This window comes from Podarcis erhardii, assembly GCF_964252035.2.
Source record: "Podarcis erhardii genome assembly, chromosome: 10".
Classification (NCBI taxonomy): Eukaryota; Metazoa; Chordata; class Lepidosauria; order Squamata; family Lacertidae; genus Podarcis; species Podarcis erhardii.
Window position 1 is genome coordinate 20,568,852 of NC_138500.1, and position 24,218 is coordinate 20,593,069.

Consider the following 24,218-nt stretch of genomic DNA (forward strand, 5'->3'; position numbering starts at 1 on the left):
GTGTGTGTGTGTGTGTGTGTGTGTGTGTGTGTGTGTATATATAAAATTTATTAAATTTCTATACTGCCCTTCATCTGAGGATTACGAGGCAGTTTACAATATAAAAACAAAAATACTGTATTGTACACAACATAGTAAAAAACGGAAAACAATAACTCTCTCCCCAGTTTAAAAGGTCATAGATTGTTTAGTTAGCCAAAGGCCTGAGAAAAGAGGAATGTTTTCGCCTGGTGCCTAAAGATAGGAAACAAAATGAAATTTAAATGCCTGTGCCACAGTCACCCCACCATGATTTATTATCTTGAAATATTTGTGCCATCGCCAGATCCCCAACATCAGGCATGAGACTGAAAAAATGAAATACTGTACATTCATAGAGCTTTCACATTATCTCATAAATCCTTACAACAGCCCTGCATAGGTCAGTACGGTATTTATTATTCCCTTATATATTGGTGGACTGATTGAGGTGAAATGCGGGGCATCTCATGAGTTAATAGCTGAGGTGAGATATGATGCAGGGCATTTGGGGCTCAACTCACAGCAGACCACTTCCACACCACCATTAGATTCAAATGATAATAGTGATGGTTACAATAGACACTAATTATGATGGCAACAACATTTGTCAGCATGGGGCAATTAAATACATGAATCTCTGTGGACCCACGTGTGAAGGGAGACAAAAGCCTTTCCATGGGCACCAGATTGGCCACTAGGAGAGCAGGATGATGGACTCAATGGGCAAGACCTGATTCAGCTGGGTGATCCTTGTGTTCTCATGGGACACCGATGATGCTCCATAAGGCTGTCCCAAGACATTTTGTTCCCTGAGGCAAAGCACTATATGGTGCCCACTTCTCATCATGTACAGATGGTATCTGGACTGACAACTCAATCTTACACTAGGGATGGGAGATAGAGTCCTCCACTGCTCCTGAGGCAGCAGGACAGATTTGTGAGGAGAGGGGGTCCAGGAGAGGTGGCACAGCAACAAAGTGGAACATCTGGAGGCTTAAAAAAGACTCGTTGCCTCTGGGGGACGCTCAGCTGCTGCCCCAGCACCTGCCGCCTGGAGAGGTTTTCTCACTCTGCCTCATAGGAGCCAACCAATCAAACATTTGAGAAGGCCAGGCTCCCCCAAAGTGGATGGGGATTGCCCTTTGTATGGTGTGCATGTACCGCGTCTTGTGAGATATTACGTTGGGTGGGGCTTACCTGCCCGCCCAATATCTTATCCAAGTCGGCACCCCTGCCTTGCCCAAGGGTAGGGCCGGCCCTGAACATTGTTCGAAGGCAATGGTGTGGTCTAGAGCAAGGCCTTTGCAGGATGCCTCTAGAAACCTCAGTAGGAAACCTGAGGGAAATATATGGCAAAGCTCAGAAGTGTGTGCAGAAGCACCACCTCAGCATTGGCAGTGAAGAGGGGAGTGTGTGTGAGTTGTGTGCTGGTTCTTTCGAGGAGAGCTGTGGGAAGCGTGAGGGGCGGGGGGGGGGACGACGACTGTGCGGTAGACCCGCAGCCTCCGCCCCGCCGTCGTCCAAGAGCGCGGGAAGAGAGACGCCGCCGTGAGGAGGAGAAGGAAGAGGCGGCGACGGCGGCGGAGGCGGCGCTGTCATCTCCCCATCTGTCCCTTTTTCCCGGCGGCTGGGAGGGGAGGGGAGGGAGGAGAGGCGGTTAAGCGGGAGAGAGGCAGGCGAGGCGAGGCGGCCTCAGGACGTGTCTGTCGGTAGCCTTTCTGGCTGCTCTGCTATGGTAATAAATTCATCCGCCTCGCTTCCCATTATTTGTTGCTTGGGGGGGCCCAGGTCTGTTTTAATTGATATATTTACTTGTTTTCTCCAAACCCCTTCTCCCCCCACAGGCTGCAGCAGTAACGGCGGCGGCGGCGGCGGCGGCGGCGGCCGGGAGAGGGGGAGCAGGTGGAGAGTTGAGAGACTGCAGTGAAGCTACCCTGGAGACATGGCGGACCCATGCCTCTGAATAAGCAAAAAAAAAAAAAAAAGGAAGGGAAAAAAGGGGGGGTTTAAAATAAACAAATAAATCCCCCTCTGCCTCCCTCTCCCTTCTCCTCCTCGGTCCCCAGCGCCAGCTATGATGCCGGGTTGAGGTAGCAAAACGAAGCCGAGGAGCCGAAGGACAAATGGTGCAGCAGCCTCGGGGGGGCTTTGAATTCCTCCTTTCCGCTCCTTCCTGGTGCGCCGCATCCCCTCCCTTAGCCTTAAGCCGATGTAGCTGGCTGCTTCTCAGGAGGAGCCTCCCGGGGAGAATCGCCGGCTGCCCTGTGCCTCCTGCATCTTTCCGTCCCTCCATCTGTCCGCCCGTCCCTCCTCCTCTTCCCCTCCTCCTCCTCCTCCCCCCTTTCCCCTTGCATCTCACTCTCGCCATCCATCCTTCTCTTTGCCTCCCCCACCCTCCCAACCTCCAACCAAGGCTATGGCTGCGGAAGAGGTGCTGGAGACGGTGGATCACTACAAGTCCGAGATCGAGAGGCTGACCAAAGAGCTCACGGAAACAACCCATGAGAAGATCCAGGCTGCGGAATATGGGCTGGTGGTCTTGGAAGAAAAACTCACCCTCAAGCAGCAATATGATGAGCTGGAAGCGGAATATGATGTCCTTAAGCAGGAGCTCGAGCAGCTGAGAGAGGTGAGTTGGCTTTGAAGATTTGTGGTGTTTCCCTACCCCCCACCCCAGTGTGCTGGTTCCCCCCCCATCCTCCACTTTTTCACTCCATCCCTCACTCCATTTTTTAAAAAAAGGGTGGAAAAGCAGCTCAGTATCTCTTCTGCTTAGAATTGTCCTCTGAACTGCTGCGTCTGATAAGGCTTTGTATTGTAGGCCAGATGATTATACAGTAGTTATCCTGGAGCTATGTTTGCTTGAGACTGAAATTACAAGGTGTGATTTATCACAGGACTCAAGGATCAGCCCTGATCATAGAAGATGCTTAAGAATGGATTATGGATGTGATATTTGAAACCTACTACTGACTAAAATCCCAGCATTGCTTAAACTTGCATAGAAAAAACTTCTGGCTTTCAGATATTTTTATGCAAGCATTTTGATTTATTGCTGTAAGTGGGCGGCTTGGCTCTTATTCAGAAAAATGGTATGAACATTTAACCTTTAAACCCCCCCCCCCATATTTTTATAACAATATAAGCTACAGCAAGCTGTGTATGCTGACTTTATGTGTTGACAGACTTTGAGGTTATTTATATGTTTGCTGTAGTTTCACCTGTCAGTGGCATCCACCATCTTTCCTTCAAAATCTGTTTCTGTACCAGCACAGAAATATTTGCTTGATCTTAAGCAACCAAGCTTGTCTAACATAGGTAGACAATCAGATACAGCTCATATGTATAGCTAATCTTTGTGTTTCATTGGGTTCTTTATATTTTTTTCTATTTGTGTTTTGAGAAGAGATGCAACAAAGGTTTATATTTAGTGCATTTAACTATTTCCAGAGGGTTCTGAATTCTGTTAAGTTCTATTAAGTTGATCAAGTTCAGAATTCTGAAATATGTTCATTTTTTGTGTCCAGGAATCATGATATTTCACTTATACATGATAATAGGTGTCAAGGGGTGAACTCCTATATAGGAGTAATCCTGATTGCATACAATATGACCTGTTTCCACATAAATATTCATAGGATCACATGGCACATAGACAACATCTTTATATAAAAGGTAAAGTATAATGGGCAAGATCTAGTAAGATTCAGCCCTTAGTGCTTAAATCTTCCACTGAAATCAATGTAACTTAAAAGTGTTTATGTTATGCTGGATTATGTTTGAGATGAATTCTGTAGACATGAGGAATCACTTTTATTTATTTTATAAAGCTATATTGCTACATATGTCATACTATAAATTAAGCCTTATGTTGCTTTTTGCTTTTTTCAAAAGTTCCTGAGACATCTCACTCTTTTTAGTAAGATTTTGTAAATGCAGTTTGCATTTGCTTGGGACACCTGAGTATATAAACTATTACTTTTTTGTTTATGTCTGTAAATATATGTGCTACAATTTGATCAAAATATCCACAGTAAATTTCAACTTTCTTGGTACAAAAAATTCCCAGATACTTTCCTGAACCACAACAACTGGTATTCTATGTCAACTATAATGAAAGCTTGACTTGGTCTTGTTCCCCAAAACTTTCTGAATCTCAATATGTGAGACAAATGAAAGACTGATTAAGACAGGTATTACCTTTAAAAAAATGATTTTTATTTTTATATAACAAATACTGCATAAAAATCATAAAAATCAACATAACCCCTCTGCCCCAAACATATCAGGGAGTTACAAGTTATTGCTTAGAGACTTAGAGTAATGCCTTAAGCAATAGTATTTATTTGTAATAATTTTTAATTAAATTTTCAAAAGTTTGACATACAAAATTCAATGCATAATAAATTTAACTTTTCTCAATTTAAGCAATAGTCACTTGAAGTAATAGTCTTAATATTTGAGAGAGAGCTATTGCTGATGAATGTAAATGTTCAAGTAATATATTTGGGATACAGTCATAACGAGTTCAACAGGAGAAACGACTAGACAGGATTGTCATGAAGATGGCTGATACTTTCCATCAAGCAGGAAATTGAGCGAGGAGCTATTTAAGATCTTGCCCAGTTACAACTAGCAAGTGTTTTGAAGATTAGTAACAGAATTTAAGTGTGTATAGGTTGATGCACCAGTAATAAGATATCATAAAGAAGCTGCTAAATATATTGGGTCCTGACAGAAATATTCTGCCTGAATTATATTTTTATCTAAACTGTGATTGCTTCCCTCCAAAGGATTCTCCAATAGATGGGTTTGGATCATGATCAATTTAAAACAGTACTGAATTAAGTCTTGAGAAGCCTCATTAGAATTGGAAAATTATCTTGTAGTTCTGTCTACACTGGAAGGACATTGTTTAAACCCCCTTAAGAAAATGAAATCAATGCTATATAGAAATCTTGCATAGCTTTTATGTTGAGATGATTTTGATAGAATCCCATGACTCTATGTTGACTTCCAATATTTGATTTGTCAACTTTTTACTGTCACTTAAACAGAGCCATGTGACAGCTAGAAATTCAAGAGCAGCAGTTTTTGCAAGCATGAAAATATAGTGACGTGTAAACCTTTACATATTGAATTTCTGCCTGATAGGCAGCTATTAATAGCAAAGAAGGCTTGTGAGAAAAAGGTGGTAATGGATAGTGAAACAATTTAAAAGTGGTGGTTCATTTTTGGAGTTCTTAACATATCTACAGTGGAGAGAATACGTATTATATACAAGTTCCAGGTATTGTTATTTCTTTTTGGTTCCCCAGTGTGAATCATTTTTGTAATATAATATATGTATATAATTTAATATAATTTACAGTATTCTATTCCAGGTATCTCATACATTTTTTGAAACCTTTGCCAAGCCACAGTTTCAAACTAGTTTTCAGCTCATCTTCTAAGTAGCAGATGGAAATCCATTTTCAGCATCTGTTCCCTATACAGTAGTACCTCGGGTTACATACGCTTCAGGTTTCATACGCTTCAGGTTACAGACTCCGCTAACCCAGAAATAGTACCTCGGGTTAAGAACTTTGCTTCAGGATGCGAACAGAAATCGTGCTCCGGCGGCGCGGCAGCAGCAGGAGGCCCCATTAGCTAAAGTGGTGCTTCCGGTTAAGAACGGTTTCAGGTTAAGAACGGACCTCTGGAACGAATTAAGTTCATAATCAGAGGTACCACTGTACAGATAAATGTACAGCATATAACTGTCATACTGATGAGCAATGAATATTTTTTCTTTTTTGTAAAACCAGTATGCAAAAAAATGCAAATACCAATACATTACTGCAGCTCTAAGTGTCTCTAAATAGATAATGACATTGCCTGGGCAACTACCCTATTCTGGAATGAAACCTCATGTAGACCTTGTGTTTACAGTAGATGAGATACAACCAGCAAGCGGTCTTAGGTAGTTCTTATAGTACTTACAGTCTGGCATGGTATTTACAGGATTATGGTGCAATCCAGTCAAAATTAATGAATGAGGATTACTTCATATGCTACAGTGGACATTAGGTAAAGGTAAAAGTACCCCTGACCGTTAGGTCCAGTTGTGGACGACTCTGGGGTTGCGGCGCTCATCTCACTCTATTGGCTACGGGAGCCAGTGTTTGTCCAGCATGACAGCCACTTCTGGAGAACCAGAGCAGCGCCTGGAAATGCCATTTACCTTCCCGCCAGAGCAGTAGCTATTTATCTACTTGCACTTTGATGTGCTTTCAAACTGCTAGGTTGGCAGGAGCTGGGACCGAACAACGGGAGCTCACCCTCTTGCAGGGATTCGAACCACCGACCTTCCAATCAGCAAGCCCTAGGCTCTGTGGTTTAGACCACAGCACCACCCCCATCCCAACAGTGGACATTACTCCATATTTATTGCAGGATGCATATAATTGTGTTCATCCATCTTATTGTAACTTATTTACAATACTAGACAATATAATTACTTTCCTGCCAGCTTACAAATACTGTACATCCTTCCAGAAGAGCAAGGTTCATGCTGTGTTAATTCCAGCTATTTTTTAGTTAACAATATTTATAGACCACTTTTCTTTCCTCTCCCAGGCTTCTGTCTTTGGTCTTCTGGACTACTTCCTTAATTTTCTTTTCCCAGACACCCTTTCTTTCTTCAGCCTGCAATCTCAGGCTCCTGCTTTTTTCCTTTTGGGTCCATTTCCCTGTGACTTACTCCTGATTTCTTGAGGCTATAATCCTATACCTGGATTATATCCTATACCTAGGAGCAGCCCCTATTGAACTCAGAGGGACTTCCTTTTGAATAGCCACAAGGCTATTTCCCTTGCACTGAATCTCCCTAGGGTCAAAGGAGCACTGTCAATAGCAACCAGGGGCCAGAGTAGTACACCCAGTGACAATCAACAAATCCTTCATCTTGTTCCCTGGTTCAGTATTATTGTCTCCGCCACAAGCCACAGTGCATTAAAATATACATAATACTGAGATAGGAAAGTAAAAATGTAATGTAATTTAGGACATTATTGCCCTAAATATTTATTTCCCTACCTATCATTTTAGACCATGCTCTGCTTGATGCAGATTGTGCATACCAATACATTATGTTGGTATATTGGTATATTAGTTTGGGTTGTTTGTGTTAGTATTAGTTTTGTGTTCTGTGGACCTGATGTGATATGTGGTAGAGAAAAAGGAATATGGTAATCAATGATCTAATAAGGAATATGAATTCCAGTAAGCTAGGCAGGCATTATGTCTGCTACCTTGATCTAAGAGCATTCTTTGAAGAGTGAGGAATCATTCTATTGCATTTAGGTTTTCAAGGAACTGGACCAATTAGTAAGAGGGTGAAAAGACAGATACTGTTTTGCTGACTATACAGCTTTCAAGGTTGCAATGTGCATTCAGTAAGGCAGTCTTACAGCTTTAGGGAAGACTGAATGGAATGTTTAAAGGAATGCAAGTCTTTAGAAGCTGATAATAGTATGTGAGGAATGAAGTCCTTAAAGAGGAATGTTATTGTCCCATATCTTTCAAGTCTGTCCATTCGCCCTGTCCCCTTGGAACACTTTGCTGGAATGAGTGGGATGTGTACTACTAGTGGTGCAGCAATAAAACTGTTAGCACATTTGCAAACCTATGCAGGCTCCCGTATGGTTTCAAATTGTATGAGAGACCATGTGTTGAAATTCCTACATTGCGGGGACTTGGACCAGATGACCCTTGGGATCCCTTCCAACTCTACAATCCTATGAAACTATGATTCTGTCTGAAAGCTGAGAAGGATTGGGCTATAATGTGATATTTGGGTCACCTGCAACCTTTACTCTGGAAGGGAACACCCTTTTCCATCTCAGGACTGTCTGAGCCATGACACTATTGGGGTACCAGTGGACCTTTAGAAGTTGCTGGAATCAAAACTCCTGTTACCTCCAGCTAGTATGGCCAATGGTCAGAAATAATAATAATATCCAAAATACAGTGGTACTCAATACAGTGGTATTATTACAGTAGTAGTAATAATAATAATATCCCAAATACAGTGGTTTCATACGCTTCAGCTTACATACGCTTCAGGTTACAGACTCTGCTAACCCAGAAATATTACCTCGGGTTAAGAACTTTGCTTCAGGATGAGAACAGAAATCGTGCAGCGGGGACGCAGTGGCAGCAGGAGGTCCCATTAGCTTAAGTGGTGCTTCAGGTTAAGAACAGTTTCAGGTTAAGAACAGACCTCCAGAACGAATTAAGTTCTTAACCTGAGGTACCACTATAGTTCAAAACTGTTTTGTTGCATTTGAAAGGAAAACTATTCAAGGTCTTTCTAATCATGACTGGTGTGAGGTTGTATGTTAGAATAAAGTTTTCATGAAATGGGTACAAACATGTTGCTTATTGAAACATATTTAAAACTAAACTATTTTATTTGTCATGTAGCTAAAATGTGATTTCTGAATTCATTGTTTATTGTGTTGCATACAAATTGAATGCTTAACTGCAAGGTTCAAGTTCAAGAATTATCTGTTGCTACCAATGAAGTTTATTTATATTTCTTTCGACAACATGTAAACTGCTAAACATTACAAAATTACATAGACAAATAGAACAATAACACAAACATACAAGTAAAAGTAAGTAAAATAGCTGTAAAAGAGAGAGAGGGTGAAATAAATCTGATCCTGCCCACAAGCCAACTCATCCTTCTGTGAAAGCTGCAAAAATAAAAATGTTTTTAGCACCTGACAAACTGTATACAGTGTTGTCAATGCACAGTATGTTCCATGTTGGATTCTGCTGTACTGAAAGTCCTAGTTCAAAACCCCGTGGAAAAAGCCTCCCGCTGTTATGGCATCACAAGGAGGACCCCCCTAGATGACTGCACTAAATGGGCAGCTATACAGGGGGAAATTCACCATTCTTTGGTCCTTGAATATTACTGTTGAGATTGCCTCTGCCAGGGAGGTTATTGGGTAGCAAGACAGGTAGTACACCAACAGTATCCCAAATCTGTCTCTGGCCTAACATCAGATGCAGGCCCTTTAGCTGCACCCTAAGTTGAAGAAATCTTCTGTTAAATTCTTACGAACCATGATGATTGCCCTCCTGACTCCCCAGCATGTGCTGGTGCTGTACTGAGAGAACCTGGGTGAAGAAATCTGGGTCAAATCAACTCTGCCCAGTTCAGTAATGCATCAACTCCCTCACCCAAAATTAAGGACTCAGCTATACAGCTGCAAATAAAACGTTTTAAGTGTGTTTTAAGTGTGATATACTATGTGACACTAGATGGCAATGGTGAGCCTTATGGAAAATTCAATGTATTTTTAAAAACACATTTTCAAAATGGTTTTTATATGTTTGTTGATTCCACCTAAGTCATGGATCTATGAGGTCATATTATGAAGCAGTCTGGAGTTTAGAAACATAACCATCAGGATAGAGGCAAGGTGGAAGAGAATCCAGGTATCTGCAATTTGGGAGGGGATGGAGAGCATGACAGTGTATAATGATCATCCCCTCCATCTTTAACCTACTTCCCTCTAGCACTGAAATGGGGACCCCTCCCACCTTGCACACAGACATTCTATGAGACCCACTAAGCAGTCAAATACATTATCATTCATAGGCAGGCAGTAATTCCAAAAAGCAGACATCAGAGCAGCTGGTATCCTATCAGTCATACCCAGATTAAAATTTGCACCGGTTCTACTCCATTTCCCACATGGGGTAGTACATACCATCCCACCCTATCTTTCACAGGCTCTCGCCCTGTGTAGTTTTGAGCAACTTTTATATCCTTCCACCTCACACTATTTACCATTGCTCAACAAAGAATTCAGGGTTTTACCCTTTGCTTGAGTGGCAACCTTGAAGGGGCAACCCAATTGTCACCCTGTCAGAGTGGCTTCTCTAGCACAGGACCTATTGTCCACATCAGTGTGTCCTCTACTCCAGTTACAGGTAGGTAGCCATGTTGGTCTGCCGTAGTCGAAACAAAATAATTCCGCCCCCCTTCCAATAGCACCTTAGAGACCAACTAAGTTTGTTACTGGTATGAGCTTTCGTGTGCATGCACACGTCTTCAGATACACTGAAAGAGAAGTCACCAGACCTTTATATATAGAAGGGAATTACTCAAAAAGGTGGTGGGAATGGGTGATTGGCTGATAGAAGTGGTAAACCTGTTGACGACTGTTAACAACTTCAATTGGTCTTACAGGAAAAAGTATGGGGTTAGATGGCTAATAATAATAATAATAATAATAATAATAATAATAATAATATATTATTTGTTCCCCAGCCACTCTGGGCGGCTTCTATAGAAACCAAAAATACACTAAAATATCACACAATGTATAATGAGATAAGAATCCAATGTCTTTATTCAGACCAGGTCTCTCCATGGTTTTAAGTTTGGTAATAAGTTGCAATTCAGCAACTTCTCTTTCCAGTCTATTTCTGAAATTCTTTTGTAATAAGATAGCTACTTTGAGATCTTGTATAGAATGTCCTGGGAGATTGAAATGTTCTCCTACTGGTTTCTCACAAGACCAGTCTTATTACAAGCTTATTACAAAAGAATTTGTTTTAATGTATTTGTAATACTTTTTTGGAAGCCACCCATAGTGGCTGGGGAAACCCAGCCAGATGGGCGGGGAATGAATGAATGAATATTTCCCAGGCAGGTTCAAAAGTATACAAGTAGAAAAATCTACATTTCCCTGAATTATATTGGAAGCCATGTTGGTTTCAGTGGAAATGTACTGTATCCTTGAGCTTCTAAAAATGCAATATTGGATTAATTGTCTTCTGTGCATGGATCACTGTTCCCCTCTCTTTCTCCATTCATTTTCTTGTTAACCACAGGGCTATAGCCTCATCATTGTGATTCCAGCAAGATGCTGCTCCAGCAGCAAAATTATGTGAATTCTATGTGAATTCCATAGTAATTTCCATTGGCTCCATTGTAGATCAATCAACAGAAGAACTGTTTTTAAAGATCTGCAGTTTATAGGTTTGTGGCAGGGAGTCGTGCATGTTTTTGTATCCTTCTGATTCACAGTTGTAGGTATGGGTATCATCCTCTATTAAATGGATCGGGAAAATGTAAATTGTGCATGTGTTGGGGTGGAGCAAGCATTTTAAAAGAAAACAGATGTTTCTACTTTTTGTTTTTTTAAAAAACACCTCTTAAAATAATGATAATTAGGAAAAACTGATTGTAGATGGATTAGAGAGATGTGATTGTATTTTTCTAGGTTTGTATGTACTATCTATTGTCATAATGGCAAGTGGCTGTGAACCATAATTGTTTTCCTACCCCAAATGTATTTTGACACCGATCAGTTTTTGTACATTTGCTTCCAAAAGAAGCATGTAGCATTGTTCTGACAGTAAAAACTGCAGCATGGCAAGGTTAAAAGGTTAAGAGCAACCCAGAGAAAAGGGAAGCCCAGTCTCAGTGTTTCGTCTCCAGTGTAACCATATCTGCATGCTGTATGGAAGAGCATTGTGCAGCGTAGGGTTACAGTGAACTAGAGCTATATGGGAGACCAAAATGGAGTTTATATAATAAAAAAATGAAATACGCAGATTACAGTGACAAAGATAAGTAATTTCTTTTACTGTTCTATTTATTTCTATCCTATATATAGACATACAATATATTTAAAAAAATAATACATTAACACAGTAAATTGGACACATGTAATTAACACTACTCAAAATTACTGGCAATTAAAAAAAACTTGACATCACAAACCACAGAGCCTAGGACTTGCCGATCAGAAGGTTGGCGGTTCGAATCCCCGCGATGGGGTGAGCTCCCGTTGCTCGGTCCCAGCTCCTGCCAACCTAGCAGTTCGAAAGCACTTCAAAGTGCAAGTAGATAAATAGATACCTGCTCTGGCAGGAAGGTAAATGGTGTTTCCGTGCGCTGCTCTGGTTCGCCAGAAGCGGCTTAGTCATGCTGGCCACATGACCCGGAAGCTGTACGCTGGCTCCCTCAGCCAGTAAAGTGAGATGAGTGTCGCAACACCAAAGTCGTCTGCGACAGGACCTAACGGTCAGGGGTCCTTTTACCTTTTTAATTAACACTACTCAAAATTACTGGCAATTTTTTAAAAATTTTTAATTTTTTTTAAAATTATTTGAAATTACAGAGCATTTAAGCAACAGAAGTCAAATACTAAAAGGTTTCCAAAGATTATCTAAAGGTTAGAAGTGAGGAAGCTTTTTCAACTTCACCGGGGAGGGAATCCATAACTGGGGTGCTACCACTGAGAATATCATATTGCTGGTACCCACCAGCTGATCATCCACCAGGGATGGACCAGAGAACCAGTCTCCTGAGGATTCAGACAGGTTCATCTATGCAAAGGTGTGCACTATCTTACTGTTTTCTAATGGAGGCAGAATTAACTCAATAGAAGAAAGATTCTGGATTCTGTTACCTTTATATCCACCTTTATACCAACATATTTAGTTGTGTCAATGTTCACATGTCATTTCACTTCCACTGGCCTGTGTTCAATGTCTTGAGTGTTTTATTGCACTGATTTAACATCACATCTTGTGGCATTGCAGTGGTGTAAGGGTGGGGCAATTAACATGCATATTTTTAAATAAAATGTAAATAGTAGTTACATGAATAAATAGCAGCAATTGAGGCTTGTCTCCAAAAAACCGTCTTCAGGGATGAGAATTTTACTCAGACCATGGCATGGCAGGGAAGCTTTAAACTCTACTTCTCCGCCACTTCAATCCAATTTCTCCTTGTGCACCTGCTATTTACATTTTTATATTTTAAAAATTACATTAATTGTGTGATTGCAATTAATGTGATTTATGCATTATGTCTTATAATGGCATTAATTGCATTCGCACAATTAATGTCAAGTTCAGTTTGGCCCTTTAATCCTTTTAAAACCCATAATTCCATCAAGGATAGATCTGACCCTTTCCCTTTATATCTCATATTGTAGCACCCTGCTTGTGGTTAACGCTTAGCTGGAATGAAATATTCAATGCAGCAGTAGAGAAATTAAAATAATAATTTATTTGTCAGACAAATAAATGAGAGACACCATGGTATATGGTTACCAAAGCTCTGCCCACTCTAGCCTTGATGGTCAGCACTTATATTTCCTCAGCCCAGCCCCCTTGCTCCTCCTTTGGCTGCCTCTGTCCAATCAGCCTGGTTGAAATTCCTATTGGCTGTTTGCTAGAACCAATCATAAAAGATACACCCATTTCCTATTGCCTTCTATGGGAAACAAAGAGCTATATTTCCTTCTATCCATAAATGGCAGGCAAGTAGCCATATATCTTACATTTGCCTGACTAGGCACCTTAATTACCAGATCACCTTTTGCCCATTTGCCCTATTCACTGGTTTTAAATTTTTATCTTAAACAGATGTCAGAGATCTTGGGTTCACATTCTCACACATCATCAATGAAAGATCTCCTTCTTTGGAGGTCTTTAAGCAGAGGCCTGACAACCATATGTCAGGAGTGCTCTGATGGTGTTTCCTGCTTGGCAGGGGGCTGGACTCGATGGCCCCTGTGGTCTCTTCCAACTATATGATTCTATGAAATAAGAATCTAACATAAGAATCTAATATTTCTTACTTTCTAAATCCTTTGCATAATTACATTTAAGCCAATATATTTCATACATAACATATATAGATTTTAGAAGCAAAGGCCTTTTCTAAGTAAAAGGGAACTTAGTAAAAACATTTTCCAAAAGCAATCCCTTAAATTTACACCCCCCTTTCAAGCCAGCTGCTGTTTCTATTAGCTCTTGCCCTTTAACCTGTGGCTCAAGTCTCTAATGGAAGACACATGGTATTATATTTTGTTAAATAATAAATCCTACTATTTGCTAACTATTAATTATGTTTTTTTCAGCTTGACTGTATTCTGTAGGGTCAGTAACCTAGTAACCTTTGCTCTCAGCCTATAATTCCCTTTTTACAACTTTGAGAATTTTGTCTCCTGGGCCCTTGTCCAGGAGGATAAACATCTTGCAAAGTACTTAGGCAGATGTTTATCTGCCAAGTATAAAACATTTGAAAATCTTTAAGCTCATTTTAAAATACAGGCCTTGATCAGATGCCTCAATATTATATTTAGAAAATGAGTTGCTATGTCTTCCACAATCTGGTATATAATTACTCCTTCATATTTCTGCTGTGTTCTCACTTCCCCATTTCCATCTTCCCAAATGGGAGAAATGTAATTAAAAACACACACAGACCTGGAAAATATTATTACTTGCAGCCAGATCTGGTTGTGAGGCCAAGGAATAAATACCTAGCTATGTATATGCAGCAAATAGCTCAATCTTGGGACTATCACAGTTGAAATTGTGTGCACACAAATATCTTTCATAGCAACTTCAAAAGCAGTTTTTCCACATTTATTCCTAACTATAGAAGCAGTTCAGCAGTATAACAAACTGCCCAGAGACAGAATTGTTTTTGCCATTGAAGTGAATGGAGAGAACCTGGCATGTAAAGGAATTCAATATATGTGAACCAAAGCCTTTGAACTGGTAGCCACAGTATTTAAACAATTTAAAAAAAATGCAACTCTTTTAGCTTTCTTTGTAATAAAGCCTTCTGTACTTGGGATGATACAGTTGGTATTTTGAGGCAGATATCTGTAACTCTAAGAGTTAATAACTTTTTTGTTTTAGCAAAAAAGGCTGAGATGCATAGCTTTTTAGGAGCAAAACTTCAGTAGACACACAAAAAAGCAGGAGACATGAGTGAGAGCAAAATAATGCAGTTATTCTGCCAATTTCAGTCAGATGAAATGGCCCCATTGTGAACCGCCTCTGTGTGATATTTTCAAAGCTATGTTTGCAAGTTGGGTTGCATAGAAGGAAGGCAAAGGGAAAAACATTTTTGAAAAGTTACACAAAAATCAGTATAGGGCACTTTTATATATGATACTAAATGCAATTTTAAACCTTTCTCATGGTACTGTATTTATGCCTTGTATGAATGCAAGAGAGAAAGTGAGAGGGTACCATTTTTAATTTTATTTATTTCCAAATGTATTAATGACATTGGCATCCTTGGAGAGATCACCTTATTAGAATGGGAGAAAGAGTATTTAAATAGGTCTTGTTACAGATAGGTAGCCGTGTTGGTCTGCCATGGTCAAAACAAAATAAAAAAAGTCCTTCCAGTAGCACCTTAAAGACCAACTGAGTTAGTTCTAGGTATGAGCTTTCGTGTGCATGCACACTTCTTCAGATACCTGAAGGTATCTGAAGAAGTGTGCATGCACACGAAAGCTCATACCTAGAACTAACTCAGTTGGTCTTTAAGGTGCTACTGGAAGGATTTTTTTAATTTTGTTTTAAATAGGTCTTTGACAGCCAATTCGGATGGAAATTTCCTTAATGGGGGATAACATCTATGCGATTTGAATGGGATTCAAGAATCTAAAAAACTGCCTGAGAAGACTTTGGGGAATTAAAAGCTTCAACTGACTTGGCTTAATTGGGGTATAACAGTTTGTGACAGATAATGTGTTCGATTCTCTTACTTTTTTGTGTGGCTAGGGATGAAATCATTTCTTAGTGTACATCAGTTTCCAGGAGCTGTCATAACTAGAAAGTGAGTTTCCTTTATTCCATAGTTCTGCAAAAGGGGCACAATTTTTAAATTCCTTGAATCAGTCAGACTTCAGATTTTTATCCTGGTCAATAGCTGTGGCTTCTCCATGTTGCCTTTCTTTCTGTTAAATAAATCATGACATGTTGCAATATGAAGTTATATTTACTTAATTTTAATACCTGCTGAGGAACAGATGATTCTTATTATGCCCTCATATGTAAAACAACATAATTCTTTTTCCCATCACTGTAGCTGCACAAACTTGATCTATTCATTTTTTGCTGTGATTGTCTAAGGTACGGTACGTGCTTACCCCATTTTTCCAGAAATGCAAAGACTTTTCAAATGCAGCAGAAAATATGTGGTCAACCCATGGTAAAACCCCACCCCCATGTGAAGCTACCCAAGATCTCTGGTAAAGGTAAAGGGACCCCTGACCATTAGGTCCAGTGGTGGCCGACTCTGGGGTCGCGGCGCTCATCTCGCTTTATTGGTTGAGGGAGCCGGCGTACAGCTTCCGGGTCATGTGGCCAGCATGACTAAGCCACTTCTAGTTAGCCAGATCAGCGCACGGAAACACCGTTTACCTTCCCACCGGAGCGGTACCTATTTATCTACTTGCACTTTGAGGTGCTTTTGAACTGCTAGGTTGGCAGGGGCAGGGACCAAGCAACGGGAGCTCACCCTGTTGCGGGGATTCGAACCGCCAACCTTTTGATCGGCAAGTCCTAGGCTCTGTGGTTTAACCCACAACGCCACCCGTGTCCTGTAGATTTCTGGTAATTACACCCAAATGTTAAGTATCCTAATCCCATGTTCCAGTGAAACAAGGTATTTTCCTGGCAATGCAGGGATACAGTGACTACCTTGAAGGCTGGTTATGCTGCTTTTGATGTTTAGGTTCCTCAGGATAAATAGCACACTTAAATAGCAGTGTGCTGTTCATCTGCAATGCATGCAGGAATCAGAAATGAGATAGTGTGAAATGCTTTAAATAACTGCAATTGATTCTGCCCTCCACCTCATGCCATTTGTAAAGAGAGGTAGTGCAGCTTTGCAAGTGACAGGAAGATTATGAATTTGAGAACATCTTGGGGAATGAGGATGGGGAGCTGCAGTAGAGGAGGCTGGGAGAGAGCCAGGGAAGTGAGTCAGCATCACCTTGGCTCTTGCCAAAGCAGTGGCTAATGCATGCAGCCTGAACAATGGATGACATCAGTAGGGATCTCAGACAGGAAAGGCATATAATGGTATAAAACTTTTCCTATTTAAAACACTCAATCGCACAGGCAGTAATAGACATGGCAGAACAGTCAACTTAGTAGATTTTGGAGTGGGAAGCAAATGGGATTCAATTTATGGTTAAAATAATCTCCTCTGGTAGCAATGGAGCTCTCCTTCCCCTATCAACTGTCAGTGTTTGTAAAAAGCAAAAAAAGAAGGAAAGGGTTCTGACCTCCCTTTGTCTCCTCAGCCTGGTCCTCAGACCCTTGTCGGCATAAAAGAGTCCACAAGAATATCCTTGCAGAGTTTTATTCTTAAAAGTCTTTGTGCAAAAGCGACTGACACACAACAACACTACCAGCATTCACTAACCAACCAACCCAACTCAACCTCAGCTTCAGCCAAACATTTCTCACTCTATATATACAACCCAGTGCAAGCCACTGACTCATGCTGACCCAGCTTTATTCGCATTAAAGAAACAGCGGCCATTTTAGTCGTGACATCAACTACCCTGGTGTTACAGCATTATGACAAGTTTAGAGACGTTACGTTAGCTTTTGACAGACACTTCTCTGCAGCATTTTTTTGATATCTTGATTGCAGAGGTGCCATGAAGTACATCAGGGGTCCTTTTACAGATCAGTAACTGTATGAGTGGTGTGGTGGAATTGCCCTCCTGACACTGGTACCACTACTGCATATCTGCATATGAGGTTGTGGCAAGGGCGGGGTTATATGGGTGAATACCCACATGGCCCCAACCTTGCAGTCACCTGTCCAGGTAAATAGCAGAGATGCTAGTGTTGGGAAGGCAGCTTTGCCCCTCCCCACTCTGCTACTGGTGCAGATTACCCTTTACCAATGATAATAAAAAAAATTCCCTTAAGGAATCCATCTTTGCCTCAGGGTTTGGGTCTTGTCTATATACAGGCAACTCCCCATTTATGCAGGGGTTGTGTTCTGAGGCACCATGCGTGTCAGTAGGATATGCATACGTCCATCATGTTCTGCCTCTTTTCACCCCCTTGCAGAGCTGAAACAGTGCATGTGTCAGAGGTCGCACATGTGCTGATCGCATGCAAATGGGGAGTTGCCCACACTGCAATCCTATATATATATATATATATATTACCTTGGAGTGAGCCAGATGAACTCAGTTAAACTTGCTTCTGAATAGACATGCATATGATTCTGCTGTAAAAATCCAAAATTATTGATAATCATTTGGCACTTACAGGGACTCTGCTGGTGTACATTATCATTGTCTAGTTTCCCCCCTGCATTTATTTTAATCAACAACACAAGCAGATGTGCACTGCTTAAAAATACTTCACTAAAGTTCAAGTGACCTGTAATATGTTATAGCATCAATAGAGTGCTTGATTTTTGTAGTCAGGAAAAGAGCTATTAAATTTCTGCAGCATTAACAAGAGAAGTTCTGTTTAAATATTATTTTCTGCTTAGTGTAGTCAGGAGAATTTTGTCCGGGTACGATTAATTATCTTAAGGAAGTCACAGAGTATTTCATAAATTATTAACTGCCGTAGTCTAAATATTGAAACACCTTTCCTTTCTCCTTCCAACTGCAAATCAGGAATTTCCTTTTAAATGTATGCATATTTACTGAAATGACCATTACAGAGAGAGCTTTAGAAAAATTAAGGAAACAGCTCTTAGCTGTAGACTGTGAGGACATGGCCCATGAGGACATTCTTGAGAAACTATGACCATGAAATGTAGTACACAGTTTTTCCATATTTTTTATTATTACATTTGCATCCCACCAGCAAGCTTAAGACATTATACATGGGATTATCCTATGTTAACCTTACAACAGCTCTGCAAGGTAGGTTGAGAAACCACAGGAGGGTAGACTGCTGTTCTGCTCAGATCCTACTTTGAATTTCCTGCAGACATCTGGTTGGCCACAGTGAGAACAGGATGCTGGGCTAGATTGGCCATTCATTTGATCTAGCAGGCTCTTCTCATTTTAGTTTTAAATAACTTTTATTCAATTCTAACAACACAACAGTATAACTATTTGACAATGTGTTGCAGTTATATAATTTCTCTATGGAATATACCTAGCAAATAAGAAAAATGTCTGATTTAGATATTATAGTGATCATCAGCAACTACAGCAAAAACAGAAAAGAGAAAACAAAATGGGAGGAAAGAGGGGGAGAAAAAAAATAAGCATAAAAATTTATGAATGGGTTTTTAAAAAACCATACAACATTTATTGGGTACATTTGTCAACATTAGTTGAGGAGCAGTTATCATGTAATAAAAACTTGAAGAGTCCAGTAAGTTTGGAGCAGGGATGGTTATACAGATGTGAATATGAAAATAATTATGAATATAATTATGACTGTGATGAGATAAAGAGAACTTGGGGGCTCAAAACCATTTCCTTTTATAGGATTGTTCTAGCCACATTGAGCTATATGTTGTTGGTGAAGGGTTGATTATTATCTGGGAGATTTGTATGCATAATAAAATTACACCAAATCTTTGTTAAGCTGTCTTTTTGCGGCTGTTCCTTCAGTTATCATAGTTTATTTGTTAGTTCACTGGAAAAGCAGACTCTTCATGTGTGCCTGTTGTGAACTCATGGCCACATTGCATGTAATGCGAAACCATGGTTTACTACTACATGAAGGAGCCTAGCTGTCTTCTACACGTGCATATTTCCCGCTCCCCTTCCCTCTTCCCATGCAGCCAGGAAGAGGAATTCAGAAGCTTTCACTTTCACTTAAACACAGCTCGTTCTTTTAACCTGAATGGGGGATTGTGGCTTTTACACTATCTGTTGTTAGTTTCTGCAAGTTAGCTTCATAATGCATGATTTGAAGTTGACTTGTTTTTAAACTAAACATAGATAGTGTTAAACCACAACCCCCCCATTCAGATGAAATGAAAAGCTGTGGTTAGGGGAAAGCAAAAGCTTTCACACTACTGTTCCTAGTTCCATGAGAGGGGAGGGGCAGTGCACAAGTCTGGGAGGACACTATGGTGACGTAACACTAAACCATGGTCTTGCATTGCATCAAACTCTGCCAGTGACTTGTCCCATGCCTTCCAGTGAACTTAAAGCCTGAATGGGAATTGACCCCCTATGGAACTCACTCTCACAGGAGGCAGTGGTGGCCACCAACCTAGATAGCTGTATAAGAGGATTAGATAAATTAATGGAGGAGAGGAATATTAACTAGTACTAGCCATGGTGACTATACTCTGCCTCTACAGTTGTGACCAGCAATGCTTCAAATACCAATAGCTGGAAAATAAAGAAAGGGAGAGTGCTCTTGTGCTCAAATCCATTTTGAAAATAGAGTCAATTGACAAATGTTTTTTTAAAAAAAATATATATATTAGAACAGCAAAAACAATATTTTCCCCAAATCAACTGCTAAATCAATTTTCCCTAATCAACTGCTTTTATACTTATGCTAATTTTGAAAGCTTGATTTGTCTCATTTGCAGCAGTGTATGATGTCCTTTACGTTGTAGCACCCTGCTTGTGGTTAACGCTTAGCTGGAATGAAATATTCAACGCAGCATAGAGAAATTAAAATAATAATTTATTTGTCAGACAAATAAATGATAGACACAGTGGTATATGGTTACCAAAGCTCTGCCCGCCCTCCAGCCTTGATGGCCAGCACTTATATTTCCTCAGCCCAGCCCCCTTGCTCCTCCTTTGGCTGCCTCTGTCCAATCAGCCTGGTTGAAATTCCTATTGGTTGTTTGCTAGAACCAATCATAAAAGATACACCCATTTCCTATTACCTTTTATGGGAGACAAAGAGCTATATTTCCTTCTATCCATAAATGGCAGACAAGTAGCCATATATCTTACATTTGCCTCGACAAGGCACCTTAATTACCAGATCACCTTTTGCCCTTGTTGCCCCTGCATTCCAAAACAAATGGCTAAAACAGATGGCTCATGGTACAGTGGTGCCTCGCAAGACGAAAAGAATCCGTTCCGCGAGTCTCTTTGTCTAGCGGTTTTTTTGTCTTGCGAAGCAACCCTATTAGCGGCTTAGCGGCTATTAGCGGCTTAGCGGTTTAGAAAAAGGGGGGGAAGCAAAAAAAATCGCAAGACTCGCAAGACGTTTTTGTCTTGCGAAGCAAGCCCATAGAGAAATTCGTCTTGCGAAGCGCCTCGAAAAACGGAAAACCCTTTCGTCTAGCGGGTTTTTCGTCTTGCGAGGCATTCGTTTTGCGGGGCACCACTGTATTACATTCTATCTAAACAGTGATCTTGGGTTCACATTCTCACACACCATCAATGAAATAAGAATCTAACATAAGAATCTAACATTTCTTACTTTCTAAATCCTTTGCATAATTACATTAAGCCAACAAAATCTCATACATAACATAGATAGCTTTTTAGAAGAAAAGGCCTTTTCAAAGTAAAAAGGAACTCAGTAAAAACAGCTTCAAAGAAGCCTCTTCAGTTTACACCCCGCTTTCCCAGCCAGCTGCTTTTCCCTTTAACTTTAGGAAAATAGGGCTAGAGTCTGAAGGGAGGCACATGGTACAGTGGTGCCTCGCAAGACGAAATTAATTCGTTCCGCAAGTCTCTTCGTCTTGCGAGTTTTTCGTCTTGCGATGCACGGTTTTCCATAGGAATGCATTGAAAATCAATTAATGCGTTCCTATGGAAACTGCCTTCCCCCGACCTCTTCTGGCGGGCGGCATTTTAAAATCGCCCGGGACAGCGGAGGACTTCTCCGCTGTCCGGGCGATTTAAAAGCCCCTGGGAAGGCAAGCAGGGGGGACAAAGACTTTTGCCCCCCGCCTGCCTTCAGAAGAGGTCCAGGACAGGCTTCGCGGACCTCTCTGCAAGCAGCGGGAGCGCTCCTTGCGGAGAGTTGCCAGCGCGCCCAGGCTTCGCGGCCCCGCCGCCCGGCTTCGGGACATCGTTCCGATGCCAGGCGGCGGGGGGAGGCTTTCTTGCCCCGTCGCCCGGCATCGGGACGATGCCCCGAAGCCGGGCGGCGGGGGGAGGCGTTCCTGCCCCGAAGCCGGGCGGCGGGGGGAGGCTTTCCCGCCCCGAAGCCGGGCGGCGGGGGGAGGCTTTCCCGCCCCGAAGCCGGGCGGCGGGGGGAGGCTTTCCCGCCCCGAAGCCGGGCGGCGGGGGGAGGCGTTCCCGTCCCGCCGCTCGGCTTCGGGACATCGTTCCGATGCCGGGCGGCGGGGGGAGACTTTCCCGCCCCGCCGCTCGGCTTCGGGACATCGTTCCGATGCCGGGCGGCGGGGGGAGACTTTCCCGCCCCGCCGCTCGGCTTCGGGACATCGTTCCGATGCCGGGCGGCGGGGGGAGACTTTCCCGCCCCGCCGCTCGGCTTCGGGACATCGTTCCGATGCCGGGCGGCGGGGGGAGGCGTTCCCGCCTCGCCGCCCGGCATCGGGGCGTCGTTCCGATGCCGGGCGGCGGGGGGAGACTTTCCCGCCCCGCCGCTCGGCTTCGGGACATCGTTCCGATGCCGGGCGGCGGGGGGAGGCGTTCCCGCCTCGCCGCCCGGCATCGGGGCATCCTTCCGAAGCCCGGCGGCGGGAGGAGGTGTCCCCGCCCCGCCGCCAGGCTTCGGAGGAGGTCCGAGGACAGAGGGGAAGACGAGCTGCGCTTCCCCACTGTCCCGGAGATTTCCCTATGGGCTGTCGTCTTGCGAAGCAAGCCCATTGGGAAATTCGTCTTGCGAAGCGCCTCCAAAACGGAAAACCCTTTCGTCTAGCGGGTTTTCCGTCTTGCGAGGCGTTCGTCTTGCGGGGCACCACTGTATTATTTTCTGTTAAACAATAAATCTTACTATTTACCAACTCTTAATTAGTGTTTTTGCAGCTTGATTGTATTCTGTAATATGTAGGGTCAGTATAACCTTTGCTCCCAGCCTGTAATTCCCTTTTAAAACTTTGAGAAATTTGTTTCCTGCTACTGCTATAAATCAGGAGGGCCCTGTTCAGGAGGATAAACAACTGCCAAAGTACTTAGCCAGCTGCTTTTCTGCCTGGCATGAAACATACAAACATTTGCAAATATATATCTTTAAGCTCATTTTAAAATACAGGCCTGATCAGATGCCTCAATGTCAACTGGAACTTTCCAAGTGCTGTTATTTTTGCGGCTGTTGCAGAAAACAAAATAGTGTCATTGGCAGTCCTAGGCCTTTGTTGCTGATGACAGTTTGAAGATGGCTTGAAGTGATGACTGGTGGCCAGTATAGGAACCTTTATTAGGCTGCTAGGTTAGCTCCTGGGTTTCGTAGCTGTAAAAGGAAGTCTGGTTCCAAGCTAGTGTTTATTCAAGTCTGATATTTCTTGGACAAATATGAATTTTTGTCATGCAAAAACCTGGGCAACTTCCCTCTTATTCAAGGGAGTTTCTTAGTCTGAGAGTCCTTAAAGTGGTTGCCAGTGGTTCATTTGCATCTGTTTTATTCTATGTTACACCTTGTAGTGGGATATTACAGTGGTAGCTTGGTTTAAGAACATCCCTGTTTATGAAGTATTCGGTTTACGAACTCCGCAAAACAGGAAGTAGTGTGTCCCTGTTTGCGAATTTTACCTTGGTGTAAGAACGGTGGAAGGGCACCGGTGGCGGGAGACGTCATTAGGGAAAGCGTGCCTCAGTTTAAGAATGGTTTTTGTTTAAGAACGGACTTCCGGAACGTATTAAGTTCGTAAACTGAGGTACCACTGTATTGTTAAACTATTGCTAGGCTGGTTTAGTTGTTACTGTTTTCTGTGTTCTTTTTGCTGCTGTATGTTATCCATAGACTATTTTTTTAAATTAGGTAACTTATATATGGAAATACTAAGCAAACAAACCAGTTTCTTCTTTTGTGACACTATTAGTGTAAAAATGAATTCCTCACAGCGGAGCCTGGTAACTGAGGAGGGGAAAGAAAGATGAACAGATATTTTGCACATGTATGTAAACTATGCAACATGGAGTTTATTCCAATTAATCATAAATATCAGTGGAGCTATACAGGTTAATAAAAACAGGTCCCTATCCCAAGGTGGGGAAATGTGGAGGCAGCAGAGGGAGGACAGGAAGCTGGAGGGGAGGGTAAATGGGAAGAAATCCCATTGTTGTCTGGCTTGCAGACAAAATTAATGTGTTTGGGAAGAGAGCACATTAGGGAGCATGGCCAGGGGGCTTTGAGTTGTGCCCATGTTTGCAACTTAGTATATTTTCCTCAAGGTACCTTTCCCTTTCACATATTGCTGTGAACTGAGCATCAAGGCCTCTCTGTCACGGGTGACTGAACACAGAGCAATCAATACC

The 24,218-nt window shown here is 41.9% G+C and overlaps 1 protein-coding gene across 20 annotated transcripts in view; it reads left to right on the forward strand.

Moving 5' to 3' along the window:
- Positions 1-1,284: 1,284 nt before the first annotated feature.
- Positions 1,285-24,218, forward strand: part of BICD1 (BICD cargo adaptor 1) — a 141,661-nt gene continuing 118,727 nt past the window's right edge. For 6 of the 20 annotated variants that reach the window (XM_081878852.1, XM_081878861.1, XM_081878863.1 and 3 more), the window contains exons 1-2: positions 1,285-1,756; positions 1,866-2,650. In XM_081878852.1, the coding sequence (XP_081734978.1) occupies positions 2,438-2,650 (213 nt within the window). In that variant the 5' untranslated portion in view covers positions 1,285-1,756; positions 1,866-2,437. The remainder of the gene's footprint in view (positions 1,757-1,865; positions 2,651-24,218) is intronic. The other 14 variants (XM_081878855.1, XM_081878856.1, XM_081878858.1 and 11 more) reach the window with 6 other exon arrangements.